A 17,739-nucleotide genomic window follows, 5' to 3' on the forward strand; every position below is an offset into this window, starting at 1 on the left:
ATCACTAACAGCTGCCTGAACAGACACAGTGATAGCAGCCTTGAAATAGGGACAGCAAGGTATAAGCTAGTGCCGTCTTTGCACAGAATTTAGAATACAGATAATTATGAAACAGACCAATGTCCAAAGAATTACAAAAAAAAAAAATCATTTCCAATTTTGTACCTTGTGTGCTATATATAGTACAGGCCAAAAGTTTGAACACACCTTCTCATTCAATGTGTTTTCTTTATTTTCATGACCATTTACATTGGTAGATTCTCACTGAAGGCACTATGAATGAACAAATGTGGAGTTATGTACTTAACAAGAAAGGGTGAAATAACTGAAAACATGTTTTATATTCTAGTTTCTACAAAATAGCCGCCATTTGCTCTGATTACTGCTTTGAACACTCTTGGCATTCTCTCGATGAGCTTCAAGAGGTCGTCACCTGAAATGGTTCTCCAACAGTCTTGAAGGAGTTCCGAGAGGTGTTTTTGGCCCCTTTGCCTTCACTCTGCGGTCCAGCTCACCCCAAACCATCTGGATTGGGTTCAGGTCTGGTGACTGTGGAGGTCAGGTCTCCACTTTTTGTTAAGTACATAACACCACATGTGTTCATTCATAGTTTTGATGCCTTCAGTGAGAATCTACCAACGTAAATGGTCATGAAAATAAAGAAAACACATTGAATGAGGAGTTGTGTCCAAACTTTTGGCCTGTACTGTGTGTGTGTGTGTGTGTGTGTGTGTGTGTATATATATATATATAAATATATATAATAATGAGTAATTAATAATAAGGTAATAACTAATAACTCCAGAGAGCTGTTCAGGGCTCAGTCAGATCTCAGGCAGTTTTAGGAACTGGCTCAGGCAGACGGAGCGCGGCATGCAGAAACGCTAACATCGACGCTTCTCACCCTGTCGCACCTCAACGTGCCGACCCCTCGGTGTGTCAATGTGTATGCATCTCGGAACCAACCCCACCACGGTAAGTAGTGCTTGCTTTCTCTTACCGTTGCTTCCTTTCTGACCTGCCTTACCCTGAACTATCTTTGATCCCTTCTGGTGAGTTTTTCTAGCTCAGTACGTACATTTCTTTTTGTGCAATAGCATGCTTACTGCTTTGTAGCTGAAATGTTATTTGCATGTATTGATTCATTAATTACAGTGAATTTTTAAAAAAAATTGACATCACATCAAGGTTTATTTCAATGTAGTATATCATAATATTTAAACATTGCTGTTACTGTAAAAAATTAAGGCTTTTCTTCTTTCTGGTTGCTGTTCTGGTTTTGCTCTTCTAAAAAAACAATCATGACATTTTTAAAGAATGCTGTAATTATCAAGCGACAGAAGCATAGAGATTGAAAAGATATCTAATCTACATTTCTCTCTTTTTCTCTGCAGAGCAAGGCTGTTGTTGCTGGAGTCATTGACCTTGGCACTGTGGAGACCTTCCCAGTGTTCCAGGCAGCACAATACGGCCTTATTGACCAAGACACCTGTCATGTGCTGCTGGAGGCTCAGGTCATTACTGGGGGTCTTTTACAACCTGACACCTCTGTCAGCCTCTCTCTGAAAGAGGGCCTTGCCCTGGGCTTGATCGACAACCACACCAGCCTGTCACTTTCAGAGCTTGAGGCTGCCCTGCACCTTGTAGACCAACCAGGCACCAGTGGTTGCCAGCTAATTCCAGTGGCTGCTGCGCTGGAGGAAGGACTGATCAGAGAGGAGGTTGGCTTGCGTATACTTGACATGTATTTGAATTTTGGAGGGCTACAGAAGTCGCCAAGACGGGAGCGACTCAGTCTCTCTGATGCATTGGAGAAACATCTGCTCCCTCCCAGAATTCACGAGAAGCTGTACTCACGATCCAGACAACGAGAGCTCATTGACCCTAACACAGCTGAGAAGCTGAACCTCTCAGAACTTTTGCAACGCTGTGTTCTGAATGAAGAGACTGGTATGTACCTGCTGCCTGTCCGTCAGCAGCCGGGGGGCACGGTTTGCCTTCGATCAGGCAGAAAAGTTGGTATCTTCCGAGCTGTGCAAGAGGGTCTGATAGATCGTCATGTGACTGTCCGGTTGCTGGAGGCCCAGCTTTTTGCAGGCGGAATTGCAGACCCACGATCAGGGCATCGACTGACTGTGGATGAGGCTGTAAGACATGGCCTGATGGATCAGGACCTTGCCTGTGCTTTGCTTACTAAGCAAGTTCAGGCTGGGGGAATTTTAGACCCTGTGAGTAGAGAGCGCCTGGGGATTGATGAGGCCATACAAAGAGACCTGCTGTCTCCTCGAATGGGCTTGCTGGTGCTGGAGTCGCTTTGGGCTTTCATGGGCGTAATGTGGCCTGAGTCAGGGGAGCTGCTCCCTATTGCAGAGGCTGTGCAACAGGGTGTTGTATCAGGGGAACTGGCAAGGAAAGCTCTTCTGAAGCGGCACGCTATTGGAGCCTTATACATTCCAGAAAGTGGTAATCTGATTCCCCTTGAAAAGGCCCAGCAGGTCATTACACCGGGTGTGGTTGATGTTCTCAAGAAGATACAAATACCAGATGTTCTGCCCTGCATGACTCAATCTGGCTCCTTAACCTTGAATCGACTGAGCTGGAGCTCATCTTCATCTCCAGCACCGTCCTCGACAAATGTATCTACTTCTGGGAAACACTGTACTTCGGCCATCCTGGATCAGACAGGGCCTGAAGAGCAAGCTCAAAATAATCTCCTGGCCCATTTGCGAACTCACAGTTATGTGGATGCCCACTCTGGCATGCGTCTACTTCTTCTGGAGCCAGAGCTTGGCGGGCTTGTTAGTGCCAGTGGAGTAATAGTGCAGTCAGAGGTTCCCTCAGACAAGCGGAAGTTAGATGTGGGTGAGGAGGGTGCAGCTGAGACATCAGGGATAGATGTCCACACAGATGAAAATGAAGTCCAAGTGAAAAAGTTGGCAAGGACAGGGAACCTGCAAGGCTCACAGTGGGTGCAGTCTCAACATTTGAACATTTCTCAGCCATCTGACAAATCACAAGACATGACTAGAGAAGAAGATAAACATTTGATGGATGATGTATTAAGTGACAAACAACACGTAAAGCCCACAGACACTGATGTGTTGACTGAAGAATCCTGGTCACCAGCAGAACCTGTAATCCTGGCAGCCACTAGGCAGTTAGTGACTGGTGGAGAAAAGTCAGAAATGATTGCTCAAGAGAAGGTGAAAGAAATGGATAAAACTAAAGCTGTGGTATCTGACGAAATTGAATTTAGTGAGAGATTTACTGTGAATGAGGCAGTTACAAGCACACAGAAAGAAAATGGTGCATTGTTTGTGACCGTTGACCAAGCCATTAGCAGTGCAATTACCGAATCTAGAATTGACGTTGATTCACTGAATGAAAAAGCTGTTCGTGACAATCAAGCTCTTCAGAGTGAAGCAGACGGTGCTCTAGAGAAGCTCCAAGATACATGTAAACAAAGTTCTAAAAGCAGCACATTCATGGAAATTGTTGCAACTGAGGAAGTGATTTCTCCACCAAAAACGTTTATTCATCTTGAGGGTGGTGGTGCATCAGTGCAAGTAGGGTTGAAAGTGTTAACTGAAATAGTTACAAATGAGGACATGGCAAAGCTAATAAAGACAGGTAAACAAATTCTTGACTCCAAAGACAGAGGTGCAATGGAACAACCAAAAGGCCAGGAAACAGAAAACATTTCATTGACAAAAATGGCTGCAAATGAAGAAGCTATGGTTACGAATGAACACATTCTCAAGGGTGTAAGGAATGACATACTGGAGCCAACGAAGACTCATGGGCCACAAAAACAAGATTTGCACACTGTGTTTAGAGACAAAACTTCAGGTAAAGTGGTGGTGGAGCCTCCAGAAGTAGCAGAACAGTCTGCCCAGGCTGAAAAGAGCAGTGCTCTGGAGCAAACAAAACTACAGGACAGATGTAAAGAACCTTTACAAAGCACAGTAACACAAGTAAAAGATAAGGGGTTGAGTCAAAATGGTGAAGGCAATGCTTCAGAGGCCATGCAGCCCAAGGATACAAGTTTTAAACCAATTAAAGAAGAGGTTGTGCCACCAGAGGAGCAAAGTGCAGAGCTGCAAAGTTTTGCATCAGAGTTGCATAGAAGTGGACTTATAATTGAGGGAGGTCAGAGGTTGCCCTTGGATGAAGCTGTGGCACAGGGAGTGCTCCCAGGACACACAGCTGTCAAACTAATGGCTAAAGCAGGACTGTTTGGTGGCTTTCTTGACACCAGTACTTGTGAAACACTCAGTGTAGAGGAGCTAGTACAAGAGGGATTGTTGGATGAGACCCTGATGTCCAGTGTGTTAAAGTCACAGAAGACCATTGGTGGCGTAGTGGATGTGGAGCGTGGCCGTATCTGCTCACTGATAGAGGCTGCCAGGACAGGCCTTCTGGACTCAAGTACTGCTTCTCGCCTTCTGGAGGCACAGGTTGTAACTGGGGGAGTGGTTGACCTTCGCCGGGACAAGAAAGTGTCTGTGACACTTGCTGCCAACATGGGCTTAATTGAGGATGATCAAAAGGGTGGGTTGCTGGCTTTAGAGAAATCGTGTCGTGGAAAAGGTTCAGACACAAGTTCCTCTCTAATAAAGGCAAGACTACAGTTACAGACTGATGGGATCATTGATCCAAATTCTAGGCAATCTGTGCCTCTGGACCAGGCCCTTCAGAGAGGCTTGATAGGAAAGGATGAAGCACATCAAGCGCTTTCTACGCAGGTTGCAGAGGGTGGTATTGTACACCATGGTTCTGGGACTAGGCTTTCAGTGTCAGATGCCCTCTGTCAGGGTCTTGTAAACAGTGAGATTGCTGAAGAGCTGGAGGAGCTTGAGCAGCTTTGTCAAGGACATGTGGCTTCTGTTTCCAGTCCAAAAGCCACCCTTTTGCAAGCATCCACTGGTTCAGTTTTTGATCCCGCCTCTGGAAGTAGGCTAACATTGACAGAAGCAGTCTCAGTGGGTCTTCTGGATGATCGTATAGCAAAAGCAGCAATGGCTTCACCAGGTGTCACCGGTGGCATTTTAGATCCACAAACTGCCCACATTGTACCATATTCAGAGCTTATTAAACAGGGCAAGATAGACATTGATACTGGTATGCGTTTTTTGGAAGTGAAGCCTTTTAGAGGAGTGGTGGATAAGACAACAGGGGATCTTTTAACCTTGCCTCAAGCGGTAGAATCAGGCAACGTTGATCCAGAACCTGCATTGAGACTGCTTCAGAGCCAAGCTGACACTGGAGGAATTGTCGATATTCTGAGTGGAGAACGTGTAACTCTTGGTGAAGCTGTTAACAGAGGCCTTGTTGGAGATGATACAGCCCATATTATTGCCATTAATCAAATGAAGAAGGGTGGTTTACTGGACTCAGACAGTGGTGAGAGGATTTCTAACTTGAGAGATGCTGTTGAAGGTGGTTTAATTACTAGAGATATGGCTGCTGGTCTCACATGCACCTTGGGGGTCATTGAAGAAGATGTTGTTGAGGAGTACTCTGAAACTCCAGTTACTCCTGCCAACAGCAAGCAATCATCACATATTTTAGAATATTTTCTGCCACTGGACAGAGGACAACACTTTCAAAAAGAAGTTGCTTTGTTGGAGAAAGAGATTGGTTCTGATCTGATTATGGAAACTCCAGCTCCTTGTCCTCTAAAACCAGAAATCAAGATAAAGGAGGATTTTCAGGACTTTGAACCTCAGCAAAATATTCAGACTGACATCTCCCATCCCTCAGAGAGAGAGTTAGATGATCCATTCCATGAAGACACGGAACAGCCAGCTCAATCTTTTGTTGATTACACCCTTTCATGGCCCAGTCAGTCAAAAGACCCAGATAAGCAAACAGCTAAAGCTACTGAGACATTAGATACAAGTGGCAATGGGATCATTTCACCAGGACAGGGGCACAATGTTGAAAACACACAAACTGATTTTGAGACCATTCCAAGTATTAAGGACTTTGCAAGTATACATACAAATGAGGTGACCATGGAAGTTAATGAGCCAAAAGCTGGGGGCAACAATGTTGGCAAAATGTGTCAAACAGTAGTGTCTACATCAGAAATAATACATGCTACAATTTCAAAAGAAGAGCAAAGAAGAACTAGTCCAACAGAAGAACAGGTTTCCTCAGATCCTGTGACTAACATAGATAATGATACTTTGACCACAGTTTTGCTTGAGACTCAAGAGGAAATCCTAAAGGGGGTTTTGAACCAGGACAGCTTGCTTGATGCTTCTGGTAAAGATCTTGACATCGGACACCCAGAGCTAGTCAGCGAGGTTCCCACACTAACAGCAGAGGACAAGCAGCAAGAAGAAGCTCCAAATGTCAAAGTGAGAAAAGTAATGAGTGCGATCACAGCAAAAGATAAGAAAAAGAAAAAGAAGGCCAAGAAACCAAAACCAAAGGCTAAAGAAGAAGATTCTTTGGAACAGGATATTAAGGGGAAAGGAGAAATGGAAGAAGGATCTAACACAGAAAAGGCAAGTCTGCCAGCTTTAGGAAAAGAAGCTTTGCTCTTGAAAGCAAAGGAGAGCCTCCTGAGAAAAGTGTTTGAGCGTAGTGTCAGTGAAAAGCAGGCAGCAGAGGAGCTTGAAGCACTCCGGCAAGGAGTCAAGAAGGAGAAGACCGTGGAAGCAGAACCAAAGGACTACACAAAATTCTCGGAATATGTTCCTAAGGAGATAATGGACAGTGGGAAAACCATGGAGGAAACTAAGTATGAAGTCACTGATGTGGATCTGAAGTCTCAGACTGACTTGTTAGACATCAAGGTAGAAGAACATAAAGCAAACGAGTCAGAGTTTGAATCGACAAAAATCCATGTTCACCCAACTGAACACGATGCTTCCCATATTGAGTGTGAGGTTTACAGCCTTCCAGACAAGCTAACAGTTACTTCTGTTAAATGTGATAAGGATAGTGATCTTGTCACTTTAAGCAGTGAAGGACAAGAGGATAATGAGCAACAAAATCTCATTGACTTGAGGTGTCTTGAACCAGACATAATGAGACTGAAGCAAACTGAAATTGTACCAGTTTCTATAGACAAAGAGCCATGTCAACACGTAGAAGTCCATGATGATCTTCAGTTAAACTCTGCTTTTATTGAAAAGTCTACGGGCACTAGGTTGGTGCCAGTTAAACATGCTGCCAGCAAGAACCAACCTGAGATCACAAGTGTTCCTCCAGAGTTGATTGAGTCTCCCAAAACGTCTGAACTTCTGTCTGAAAAAACAAAAGAGAAACCACAGGCCCAGAAAAATCACCCTGAAGAATCTACAGGATCCCCGACTTCAGTTGAGGAAGTTCTTGAGTCTGATCCAGTTGAGAGCTTGGAGGAGGAAGAGGCAGTTGGTGTAGAAGAAGAAATGGTTGGAGTACCTCAGATGAAACCGGACAAGACTACTCCTATGACCAGTAGGGTGAGCGGCAGGGTTTTTGGGGGTAATTTTAGATGTCGTTTTGAGTTTTAGTTAACATGATGTGTATGCATGTCTTTCAGTCATCCTTTGTACGTCAAGCATGCCTTGAACATGACCAACAAATCGTAGCTCTCCTGTCCATGGTCAGGCACGTTGAGGTACGCCTGAAACAACATATGCAACAGTCAATTGGACGCAACCTCATTGCTCTAGATGACATCATTACACAGACAGAGGTGAGGTTACTGTGGATTAGGCAAAACATACATTTTCTTTGTGAAAAATTCATATGAAAAATTGTTGAATGTTTTGCAATATTTACAATTAAGATGAAATAAAAAGTAAGCAATCACAATATTTTACAATCACAATGTTTTATCCCATATTCTTAATTTCATGCATTGGCTTAACTAATATGTTTTCCAACCATCTCACCAGGCTCTTGCTTGGGAACTGAAAGATCTGGAACCAGAAATAAATAAGGAATTAGAGGCTGCTGGGGTCCTACTGGAATCCCATCCTCAAGATCTTCCATCTCAGTTACTGATGGCCCTGGAGAAAGATGGGCGGAGCCTAACCAGGGCTTATGATGCAGCCAGAGACTTGTCCAAGAGTACAATTCTTGGACTGCAGACTCATCGTGACACACAAAAGGTAATAAACAACTGTTCCCCTGAGATTCCACAGAGTTTCAGGGTTAAAGAGCCACGTTTTTCTTAACCCTAGGAGGCAGTGAATGGAGCACTAACGTTACTGGGGGAGCGTGTAGAAGTCCTGCTGTCCTGGCTTACAAGTACAGAGGGGCGTATAAATTCTGAAGAATCTGGAGATAGTTATAAACAACTGGCGCAAAGACTTCAGCGGTGCAAGGTATTAGCCGCAGTACCCTTTTATTTGAATTGTTTATGGAAATTATGCCGCCTCATCATGACTCTTCTCTCTTCATCCCATTTTGTCCAGGAGTTGCAGGACTTGCTCCAAGCTCGCTCAGCTGATGTTAGCTCTGTGGCTCTGGACATTCAGGTGTTCATCTCTGAGCATGCTCAGGACCTGGCTCCAGAACAGAGCAGGCACCTCCTTGGGCAGCTTCAGACACTTCAAAGGGCCTTTCATCAGGCTGCTGGTCGCACACAGGCCAGGACAGATGCTCTCTCCTCCCAGAAAGCCAGGGAGGAGGAACGTGAGCTCGCAGAGAAAGTGAGGAAGCAGGAAGAGAAGGAGAGGGTGGAGGAGGTCACAAGGGAGAGAGAGGTTTGGAAATGCCGGGGTGTTTCACGCAGTCCCTAAATTTACAATATCTACTAATTCACCTTTTCACAAGTAAAGCTTACACAATTATTTTCTGGACCTGCAATTGCAAGTTAAATATTAATGTTAGCTCTGCTATGCACCCACAGCCATCTTTTTCTTCATAAAGATAAAATTGCTATGCAATTTTTTTTCTGCTCCTGCTCAAATAAATAAAGGCTTAGCTTGGTGCTACTACCTACTACCAACACTGACTTTCTTGTAAATCTGTGCTGCACTCCGCATGTGTGTATGTGTATTAATATGTCTGCTTTGCTCTTACAGATTGTCACTTGTGCCACCCTTCAGGAGTCACTTGTGCCACCTCGGAAAATGCTAGAGATTATAAATCCACCACGCTTACAATTCATTTCCCTCTTCTTTTTTTTTTTTTTCTTGTTGTATTGTCGTATAACATGGAAAGGAGGGGGAAATGCAGATGTCTGACACTTTCTGTATTATGTTTTTCTGTGGCTCGACTGACTTGTTGAACTGTTTTTGTTTGCTTGTGTGCGATAACTCTGGACACATCCTGCTCAAACCAATGGCAATATATGTACTGTGCTCTACCAACTGGTCATGATACCCTGGCAGTGTTGCGAGAACGTGTGAGACATTGCTGTGCGCGTGAGGCCTGAAAGAAATTTACTGTTTGATGTGCCGTGGTTTTCAAAAACAGATAATGCCTGTGTTCTGTTGTTCTAATTTCTATATCTGGTTTCTTTTCTGAAGTTGGTGCAGCAGCGGAAAGCAGAATGTTCGCAGAAATTAGATGGCCTCAAGATGTGGTTGGCTGGTGCAGCCAGTCTGTTGGCCAATCGGAAGGTTGCAGGAGAGTCAGGTGATGTTAGTGCGCTACAGCAGAAACAGAAAGAGCTTCAGGTCAGATGCTAAACCGCCTCCTTTCTAGCCTTTTTGAATTTTTCTACTTTGAAAGTGTTAGCATCATTATTTGAGTGTTTTTATTTTTTTCTTTCCCTCAGGAGGTGCAGAGAGACTTAAAGACCAAAGGAGATCGGGCAATGGAAACAATACGATCGGTGGAGGAGTTCCTGGTAGAGCATGGGGACAGTCTGACCCCGGAGGAGAAGGCCAGCCTGCAGGGGGCACTTTCACATATGAAGGAGCAGTACAGTTCCCTCACGAGCACAACACAAAGCTCACTGGCCCAGCTGGACACTGCCATCAGCACCACTGTCCAGCAGAACACACAGAGAGTACGTCCCATACGGTTTCATACTCTGTGCCATACCACTGTTGGCATTTGACATCCTTTGTCTATTTCTGTCCCCTCACCAAGGCAAAGGCGGTGGAGGAGCTGCAAGAAACTCAGGGAAAAATTGATTTGCTGCTTGAAGAGCTGTCCTCATTTGATCAGCCTGACAAACGGAAGTCACTTGGGGAGATGGTCGTTGATTCCTCTTTCTCCACAGCACCGGAGAATGCACTCTACTCTCATAGTGGTGCCCTGAAGGTCAGTTTTCCAGGGTTCCTATGGTCATAAAAAAACCTCAAAGTCTTGGAACTTGAAAGGAAATTTTTCAGGACTTTAAAAGTTTTTGAATAGGAAATAGACATAAAAGTCATAGAAAAGTAACTGAAATCTGATTAACACACGAATGTATAACATGAAGTACATAGTTCCCGTAAGACTGCACAAGAAACGTTTTTCAATGTTTAAACTAGTCCATAGTATCTTTGCTGGCTTTACGTAGTGAACCATGTCACGCGGTGTGCGTTGTTTCCGTATTCCAGCACCTCCGTAGCCACGTGTCTCCTTTTAAAAGTAATGTAATATACAGCTGATCTACACACTAACCTGAAATTGGAGGAAGAATCACTGTAGTTTAAGTTATGCTTTTCAGGGTACAATTCTGGTAAACTTGTTTTTTTTTTGTTTTTTTTTTTTCTCCCACATTTTCACTGAAATTTCTGAGAACACATGGTCATGAAAATTTGTCTTAGAGTAATGGAAAAGTCAAGAAAATAGTTTTGTCAAAATGTGTAAGAACCCTGGATCATTCTCTGTAGAACATTTTATTTTCTGTGAGCTCTTGAAAAGTTTTAATTGCTTTTGAGCGTTTCACTTCACCGCTGTTTGCAGGCTGAGCTGCAGCAGCTTCAAGCCCAACAAGCTCACCTGCTGCAGGTATCGCAGTCAGTGCGCTCGCTGTTGGACCAGCCCGACTCTAGTGTGCCCCCAGAGGAGAAACGGAGGCTCCGGGCGAAGCTGGACCAACTTCAGAGCCAACACCAGGAACGACTCCAGAGTTGTCAGGAGAGCTTGAGACGGACTGACACTGTGCAGGACGAACTGGCCAAGTTTGTGCAGGAGCACAGCAGCCTGGCAACATGGCTGGAACAGAGTGAGCAGGAGCTGCATTCCCTTGGAGAAGGACAGACCGATGCACAAGGGATGAAGAAAAGGTTGGAAGACCACAAAAAGGTATACAGTAATAAATGTAAAATAAGTATGAATATTGATGTGATTAAAATGCATAGTGTGACTATAACTCGCGTATGTGTGTTTCAGCTGGCTGAAGATGTGATCTGCCATAAGGCCGATCTTCGCTTCGTGTCCATCTCTGCTCAGAAGGTTCTGGACTCAGTCCAGGGGTCACTAGAGAGGGTAGGCGGTGCTGACTCTGCACTGGAGGAGACCCAGAATCTTGTCAGTGGCAAGCTACAGGAAGTGACACAACACTACAACTCACTACACGGCAAGGTAGGGGTCTACTAGGGGTCTTCTAGTCTTCCAGAGCCAGAAATGGACTGAGGTCCATGTTTTTTTATTTGAAACTGGACCATTATGCCACATTTTGTTTTTTAGGTAATAAATAAAGATCACTCCCTGTATGTATATAGATCTGTAAATATAATTGAAGTGTGAAAGCATTTATTTGTTTGTTAAAAAGCAATAGAAAAAGACCTCCAGGTATCCTGCACATGTTTAAGTAAAGTTGGTCAAGTGGATATTTCTCTGTTGATTACACATCCATGGCAAGATCTTATAGCCTTGTGTTGTAAATCCTGGATCATGCTTATTTTTTCCTTTTCCATCATAGTCCAACGATCTGGGAACACGTCTGGTGTGGATTCTGGACAAGTACCAGCAGTACCAGGATGAGGCAAGGTCTCTTGAATCATGGTTGAGCTCTCAGGAGCAGAACCAGAGCACATTGAAACCCAGCGCAGAACAGGCGGATTCCCAGACGCTGCAGAACTCACTACGCACTGTGCAGGTGAGGGTTGTGATGTTTACAATTATTTAACAGGCTTTGTTAATAGGGTATGTACAGTAGATATCATATGAAACTTTTGAAACCTTTGTTAATAAGTCTTGTTTCTGAAAATACCATATTGGTTTAAACATTTAGACAACCCTTCCTTTTTCAAACTCACTGCACTTTTTCCAGACAGAATTTTAAGAAATAAACCTTGTCTTATAATTGGGCAGTTTTTTGTTTTAGTCATGTTTATAGTTTATAGTTTCATCCATCAAACTGAATCTTTTGTTCACTTTTCTTCTCCTCTATCCCAACAGCTGATACAAGATGATCTGGCGGAGCGATCAGTTCAGTTGGAGAAGGTTAAAAGGGCAGGAAAAGATCTAGCCAGTACAAAGGAGTCACCCTCACTGAATGCTTCAGACATCCTGAACACTGCAGGTACCTCACAATTCACTCTTGCCAGTATCCGACTTTTTCCTATCGATTCACACACAAAAAAAATCTTAGGCGCTGATTGTTTTACTCCTTTGCAGACAATTTAGAGAGCCGCTTTGCTAGCCTTTCTGAGTCAGTGTCTGCCAAGGCCGAACAGCTCCAGACGGCTGTGGCCCAGTCTGTTAGTGTCCAGGAGGGCCTGAAGACTTTACTCTCCTGGCTGGATGGGTTGCCTTTGGCTCCTGGATCAATGCAGCCCACTGCAAAGGCTGTGCAGGAGGCACTTACACAGAATCAGGTGAGAATCTGTCTGTCTGTTACTAGTGCCACCCTACTGAGGCTCAGCTGCTTATTAATATTAAGACAATGTAGGGAATTGCAATATTTGGGCCGTGAACACGGTTAAAAGGGCATTTATTAGATGCCCTTATCCAGAGCGACTTACAATCAGTAGTTATACTCAGGGTTAAGTGTCCAGCTCAGGGATGCAAGTTGGCCTCGAACCTGTGACTTTGTTGTCTTCTGGTTCATAGGAAGTGTCTTACCCACTAGGCTACTTTCACCTTCCCATTATTTTATGGGGGTATAAATATTTATATAACTTGATTTAATTTATTCTTTTATCAGAAACTTCGACAGGAGCTCTTGTCCAGGCAGGGCAGTGTGGATGCTACACGGGACTCTGTCTCCAAGCTGCTCAAGACTGCAGATGTCAGCACAGCCACTAGCCTGAAGGGGGCACTACAGGACCTCTGTCAGTGCTACGCTGCTGCTCAGGACAAGCAGGCCCGGAGGGAGGCAGAGCTGCGGGCTGTTCTGCCCAAGCTGGAGAGTTTTGAGCAGCTTGGCTCAGGCCTCCAGAGCTTTACCCAAAGCCGGAGCAAAGCCCTTGGCCCAGGGGGACAGCCAGACCACAGTCTGGAGGACTACAGACAGGCTGTAGAGGTCAGAACGACCAGAACATCTACATTCTCCCTTACTGCTTCACCAATGACCGTCAAAAAGTGAATTTATGGACATAGAATAGCTTAGAAGAGTTCTTATTGAATTTTAAAATAGTATTCTTCTCTGTCTGTACAGGAAATAAGATCTGAGCTAACCCAAGAGGCTGGCCAACTGAAATCATTTTTGGAACTGGGAACAGAGTTGAGTCAGGCTTCTGTGTTTGCCAATGCACGTACCCTTTTGGATACCTCCAGAGAGGTCGCTGATTATTTCACGCAGCTGGAATCCTGTGTCAACGAGAGGTGAGTTCTTTGCCCAAGGAGTTGGAGTCTCTGAAATGCTGCCATATTCCAACATACAGTCGGCAGGACATATATCCCTGTAAAACCCCTGATAAACTTGAGTATTTCTAAACAGCCACTAATGTGATTTTTTTTTATTGTTCTTTTACAATAAAAGCAAGTTTGCATTAATTAGTTAGACCACCAGGTGGAGTTCTATCAGAAGAATATGCAGCCATGAGCAAGAGCCACTTAGCCTCTCATCTTTGTCCGTAATCTGCACCACACTGGCAGCCACGATTTCATACGTCAAAGCCATGTCAAGCCAATTTTCCTCGGAATGAACAGCACTTACATAAGACCTATATGCAGCCCACACGTCGGCGGATAATCCACAACCCACAAGTGATGCAATGACGCTCCCATTTTGGTGATAAGTGTCTTTTAAAAGAGGGAATATTTTAAATTGTCGCCTTTCTTTAAATGGACAAGCTGACATCCATATCCCAGTCAGTAGCATACCACAGGCAGGGTGTCTCTGGTCATCCGTTCCGGCTGCTGCTAAGGAAAACAGCTCCTGACAGCTCGTCTAGATGGTTGAATTATATTTGGCTGGGTGGTAGCTGTGCAGCCTTATACCTCTGACCCTAGCTACTGTAGCTCTAGCTCTCCAGAGTGTGTCATCAATAAAAAATGGCTGTCCCACTCTTTTCCTTTATTCTTTTCAGGTACGCCGGCATCCAGGAATGTGAACAGCAGCTGCAGCAGTTCCGTCTGCTGTCCGGCTCCCTGCTCAGGTGGCTGCAGACGGCACAGGAGCAGCTTCCTGCCAAAGAGCCTAACCTCAATACCGAGGCGCTGCAGAGAAGGGTGCAGCAGCTGAAGGTGTGTGTTATCGTGCAGACATTTCACTTCATGGGGTATAGAATGGCGAAATGGACCTGCCCCGTTATATTAGGATTTCTTCATCTTTGGACCATTTAGGTCAAACAGGAGGTTTTCTTTTCAATGACAATAATAATGTGATAACATGATAATGTTTTACTTATTTAATTATATTTTTTAGGTATGACTGATTAGATGTTTTATAGCCTGCTGTTTTAAGTGTACTTTATTAAAAAAAAAAAAAATCCTGCCTGACAATTTGTCTAATTTATATCAAATAATTTTGAGCTTTTCTCCAGTAGAAGTTGTGTACTCTGACCAGCCACTACCCCACTGATGTGACTTAGCATGAAAGTTAATAGTACGATTTGATGAAGGTGCTAACCTTAATGTTAATGTTGATGTTCTCCTGTGTGTAGGACCTGCTGAGTGAGTGGGAAGCCCACGGCGCCCGTGTCCAGGAGCTAAACCTGAGCAGCTCGGCCCTGGAGTCCCTCATCATCCGCACCACCGCCCCTCAGAGCAAGATCAGTACGTTAATGTCGATTGTTTCTGATGTACCTGCTGTCTTTGACTTTGGTTACTCCTGCAATACGTCAGCAGTACCCCCACCCCCCCTCTGTGTCCACTTGTAGCTTGTTTGTGCGTTTCGGTTCGAGGCTTACACATGTTTGATGTGTTCACGCATGCGGAGTATTGTCAGCACTGTATGTCTCTCTCCCAGGTGTCCCTCAGATCAATGGCGCCGGTGGCCCCAGCAGTGTCAATGGCATTCATACCTGCAAAGGTGAGCTCACCTAATGACCTCAACACTCACAGTGTGCTTCACACTGCAGTCGACACTCTTTCCCTACTTGTTTCTGTGTTGGGCCCTGTCTGGCATCTGGTGTCTTGTTTACATGTGTATATGTACACCTGTACATTGTCATTATAATTCTTGAGTGTGAGGTAAAAATTCTTTTAATTTGTGATGGTCTCAGACCTGACAGAGATCCAGGTTGCTGTGGCAGATGTAAACAGTAAATACGAGCGGCTTGGGGGAGACCTGAAGGACCGGCAGACGCGGCAGCAGGCTTCTATGGAATTGCGGGAGCGGGCCAGGCAGGGGACCGAGGCTCTCTCCAAGTGGCTGGGAGACCGAGAACAGAGACTGTCTCCAGGGCAGACAGCGTCCCCCTCCCGACCTGAAGCAGTCCATGCCCAGGCCCAGGAAAACAAGGTGAGGGGGGTTCTTTTTCAAAGTGTCAGTTTGTTCTTTGTTCTGTGTATTTAAAAGTAGGTTCCTAAATCAGTTCAAAATTATTGAAACTATGTTGTGATTAATCATGATAAATTGTGAATTATTAAACTTGCAGCTATGCATATTTAAAACAATTACAGAGGGTGTCCATTTCAAAATAATTTAAATGCGCTTGCAAAAGATGTCGTGCAATTGATGACTGCAATTGATGTTAATTATTACATGCCCTTATTAAAGTATTGTCAATTTAAGTGTTTGAGACACTTCTTCTCTCTTCTAGGCCTTACTGACTGAGTTGGCCCAGCATTCCGAGAATGTGGAGGATCTGAAGGGAACGCTGAAGCAGCTGATCGCTGAGAACCCAGACTCTCCCGATGCGGACAGCTGGAAGCTCCAGCTCAGAGAGATCGGTCAGTGTTTCAGACGGGACAGTGTACACGCGTGGAGACGGATTAATCAAGGGAGTGTGGTTGGACTCTGTGATCACGATCATCCACAGGGGATCGCGATGGGGTGGCATGTAGAGAAGAGCTGAGAGGAGATTAAAGACCAAGTTTGCTGCTTTTACTTTGCTGCTCTACTGACTAAACACTAGGCCTTTGGTCTTTCGTTTCGGCGTTTAATTAGAGGTCTCTGTGGCACAATAGTAAACAATTCCATCGTTTGCACAGAATGAGTCACACATTGCACACAAATGTAAGACTTTATTATTTTAAATTCCATCTGTGATGTGTGTCTCTGGGATGCAGTCTCAAATTAGACAGGATTGTAAATCAGCCTCAGTTGTGGTGGGCCCGTGCGTTATTAAAACCATCACTCATGCACTGACAGTTGCCGATACTTGGAAATTTCTGCAATGCCTTCGGCCTAGCATTGTCATTAGGTCATTGTTTGCGAGTTGCTCTTTGAAACTCTAATTGCCTGTTCCCAGATTCTCGCTGGGAAAAAGCAAACCAGACGGCGACACAGAGGCAGAAGGAGCTAGAGACCTGCGCTGACAGGCTCGGCAGCTTCGCTTCCGCCGCCAACCAGCTGGGGCCCTGGCTGCGAGAGAAGGAGCTAATGATGAGTGTCCTCGGCCCCCTGAGCATCGACCCCAACATGCTCAACACGCAGAAACAGCAAGTTCAGGTACAACCAGGGATAGGCAAAACCCTATAAAAATGTAGAGGGGGCTCAATGCTGAATTAATTGCCAAAACCTCCCCTTTTTTTCAGTTCATGCTGCGTGAGTTTGAAACACGTAAGCCGCAGTTCGACCAGCTGACCAAAGCAGCCGAGGGCATCTTGTCTCCCGGTGGGGACACGGACTCAAGTGAGGCCAAAGATCTGGAGGAGGTGCGTAAGGAGCTGGGATCCATCACCCACCAGTGGGATGGCTTGACCTCCCGGCTCTCGTTGCGCTCAGACCAGATTGACCGCGCACAGGGCACTAGTGAACGTTACCAGGGCCTTCTGAAGGCGTTGTCTCTCAGCGTCACCACCCTGGGGGAGAGGCTGGACGCCCAGGGTACGCTCAGCGCCCAGCCTGAGGCCCTGCGGCGCCGGCTGCAGGAGACGGGCGAGATCCGGTCGGAGCTCGAGAGAAGACGTGAGGATCTGGGCAAGGCCGAGCAGCTCTGCACAGATCTCAGTACCATCGTTGCTGAGCCATACCTCAGAGATGAGCTCAATAAGAGGCTGGAGAGTGTGAGCGTGCCGCTGAAGACTCTTGAAGAAAGAGCTGGTGAGCATATAAAGATTGGAATATTTTGCAGGGGAGCTAGGTAGGCCCCTCCCCAAATCCCAAATGACATTAATAACTTCTTGGTTTTTTATTTCATTTGCCAGCAAAATAATGTTTAATTTTCTTTTAATGTAACTCACCCCCCTGCCAAATACTTGGTATTACCCAACCCCTATTTGTGAGGTGATTAAACATTAATCACATCAAACGCCTAATTGATCTAGTAGATTCGCACTGATGAATAATGCGAAGTT

General features: G+C 45.0%; 1 protein-coding gene across 23 annotated transcripts in view; it reads left to right on the forward strand.

Moving 5' to 3' along the window:
- The window catches only part of macf1a (microtubule actin crosslinking factor 1a), a 131,809-nt gene that overhangs the window by 73,977 nt on the left and 40,093 nt on the right, over positions 1–17,739 (forward strand). For 22 of the 23 annotated variants that reach the window (XM_028963287.1, XM_028963289.1, XM_028963290.1 and 19 more), the window contains 22 exons: positions 1,395–7,457; positions 7,538–7,693; positions 7,896–8,111; positions 8,184–8,327; positions 8,418–8,708; positions 9,477–9,626; positions 9,728–9,961; positions 10,045–10,218; positions 10,849–11,190; positions 11,278–11,469; positions 11,810–11,986; positions 12,289–12,412; positions 12,508–12,707; positions 13,037–13,354; positions 13,490–13,656; positions 14,364–14,520; positions 14,940–15,051; positions 15,245–15,307; positions 15,501–15,739; positions 16,041–16,170; positions 16,692–16,891; positions 16,978–17,485. In XM_028963287.1, coding sequence (XP_028819120.1) covers positions 1,395–7,457; positions 7,538–7,693; positions 7,896–8,111; positions 8,184–8,327; positions 8,418–8,708; positions 9,477–9,626; positions 9,728–9,961; positions 10,045–10,218; positions 10,849–11,190; positions 11,278–11,469; positions 11,810–11,986; positions 12,289–12,412; positions 12,508–12,707; positions 13,037–13,354; positions 13,490–13,656; positions 14,364–14,520; positions 14,940–15,051; positions 15,245–15,307; positions 15,501–15,739; positions 16,041–16,170; positions 16,692–16,891; positions 16,978–17,485 — 10,357 coding nt within the window. The remainder of the gene's footprint in view (positions 1–1,394; positions 7,458–7,537; positions 7,694–7,895; positions 8,112–8,183; positions 8,328–8,417; positions 8,709–9,476; positions 9,627–9,727; positions 9,962–10,044; positions 10,219–10,848; positions 11,191–11,277; positions 11,470–11,809; positions 11,987–12,288; positions 12,413–12,507; positions 12,708–13,036; positions 13,355–13,489; positions 13,657–14,363; positions 14,521–14,939; positions 15,052–15,244; positions 15,308–15,500; positions 15,740–16,040; positions 16,171–16,691; positions 16,892–16,977; positions 17,486–17,739) is intronic. The other variant, XM_028963293.1, reaches the window with a different exon arrangement.

This window comes from Denticeps clupeoides, chromosome 20 (genome assembly GCF_900700375.1).
Source record: "Denticeps clupeoides chromosome 20, fDenClu1.1, whole genome shotgun sequence".
NCBI lineage: Eukaryota > Metazoa > Chordata > Actinopteri > Clupeiformes > Denticipitidae > Denticeps > Denticeps clupeoides.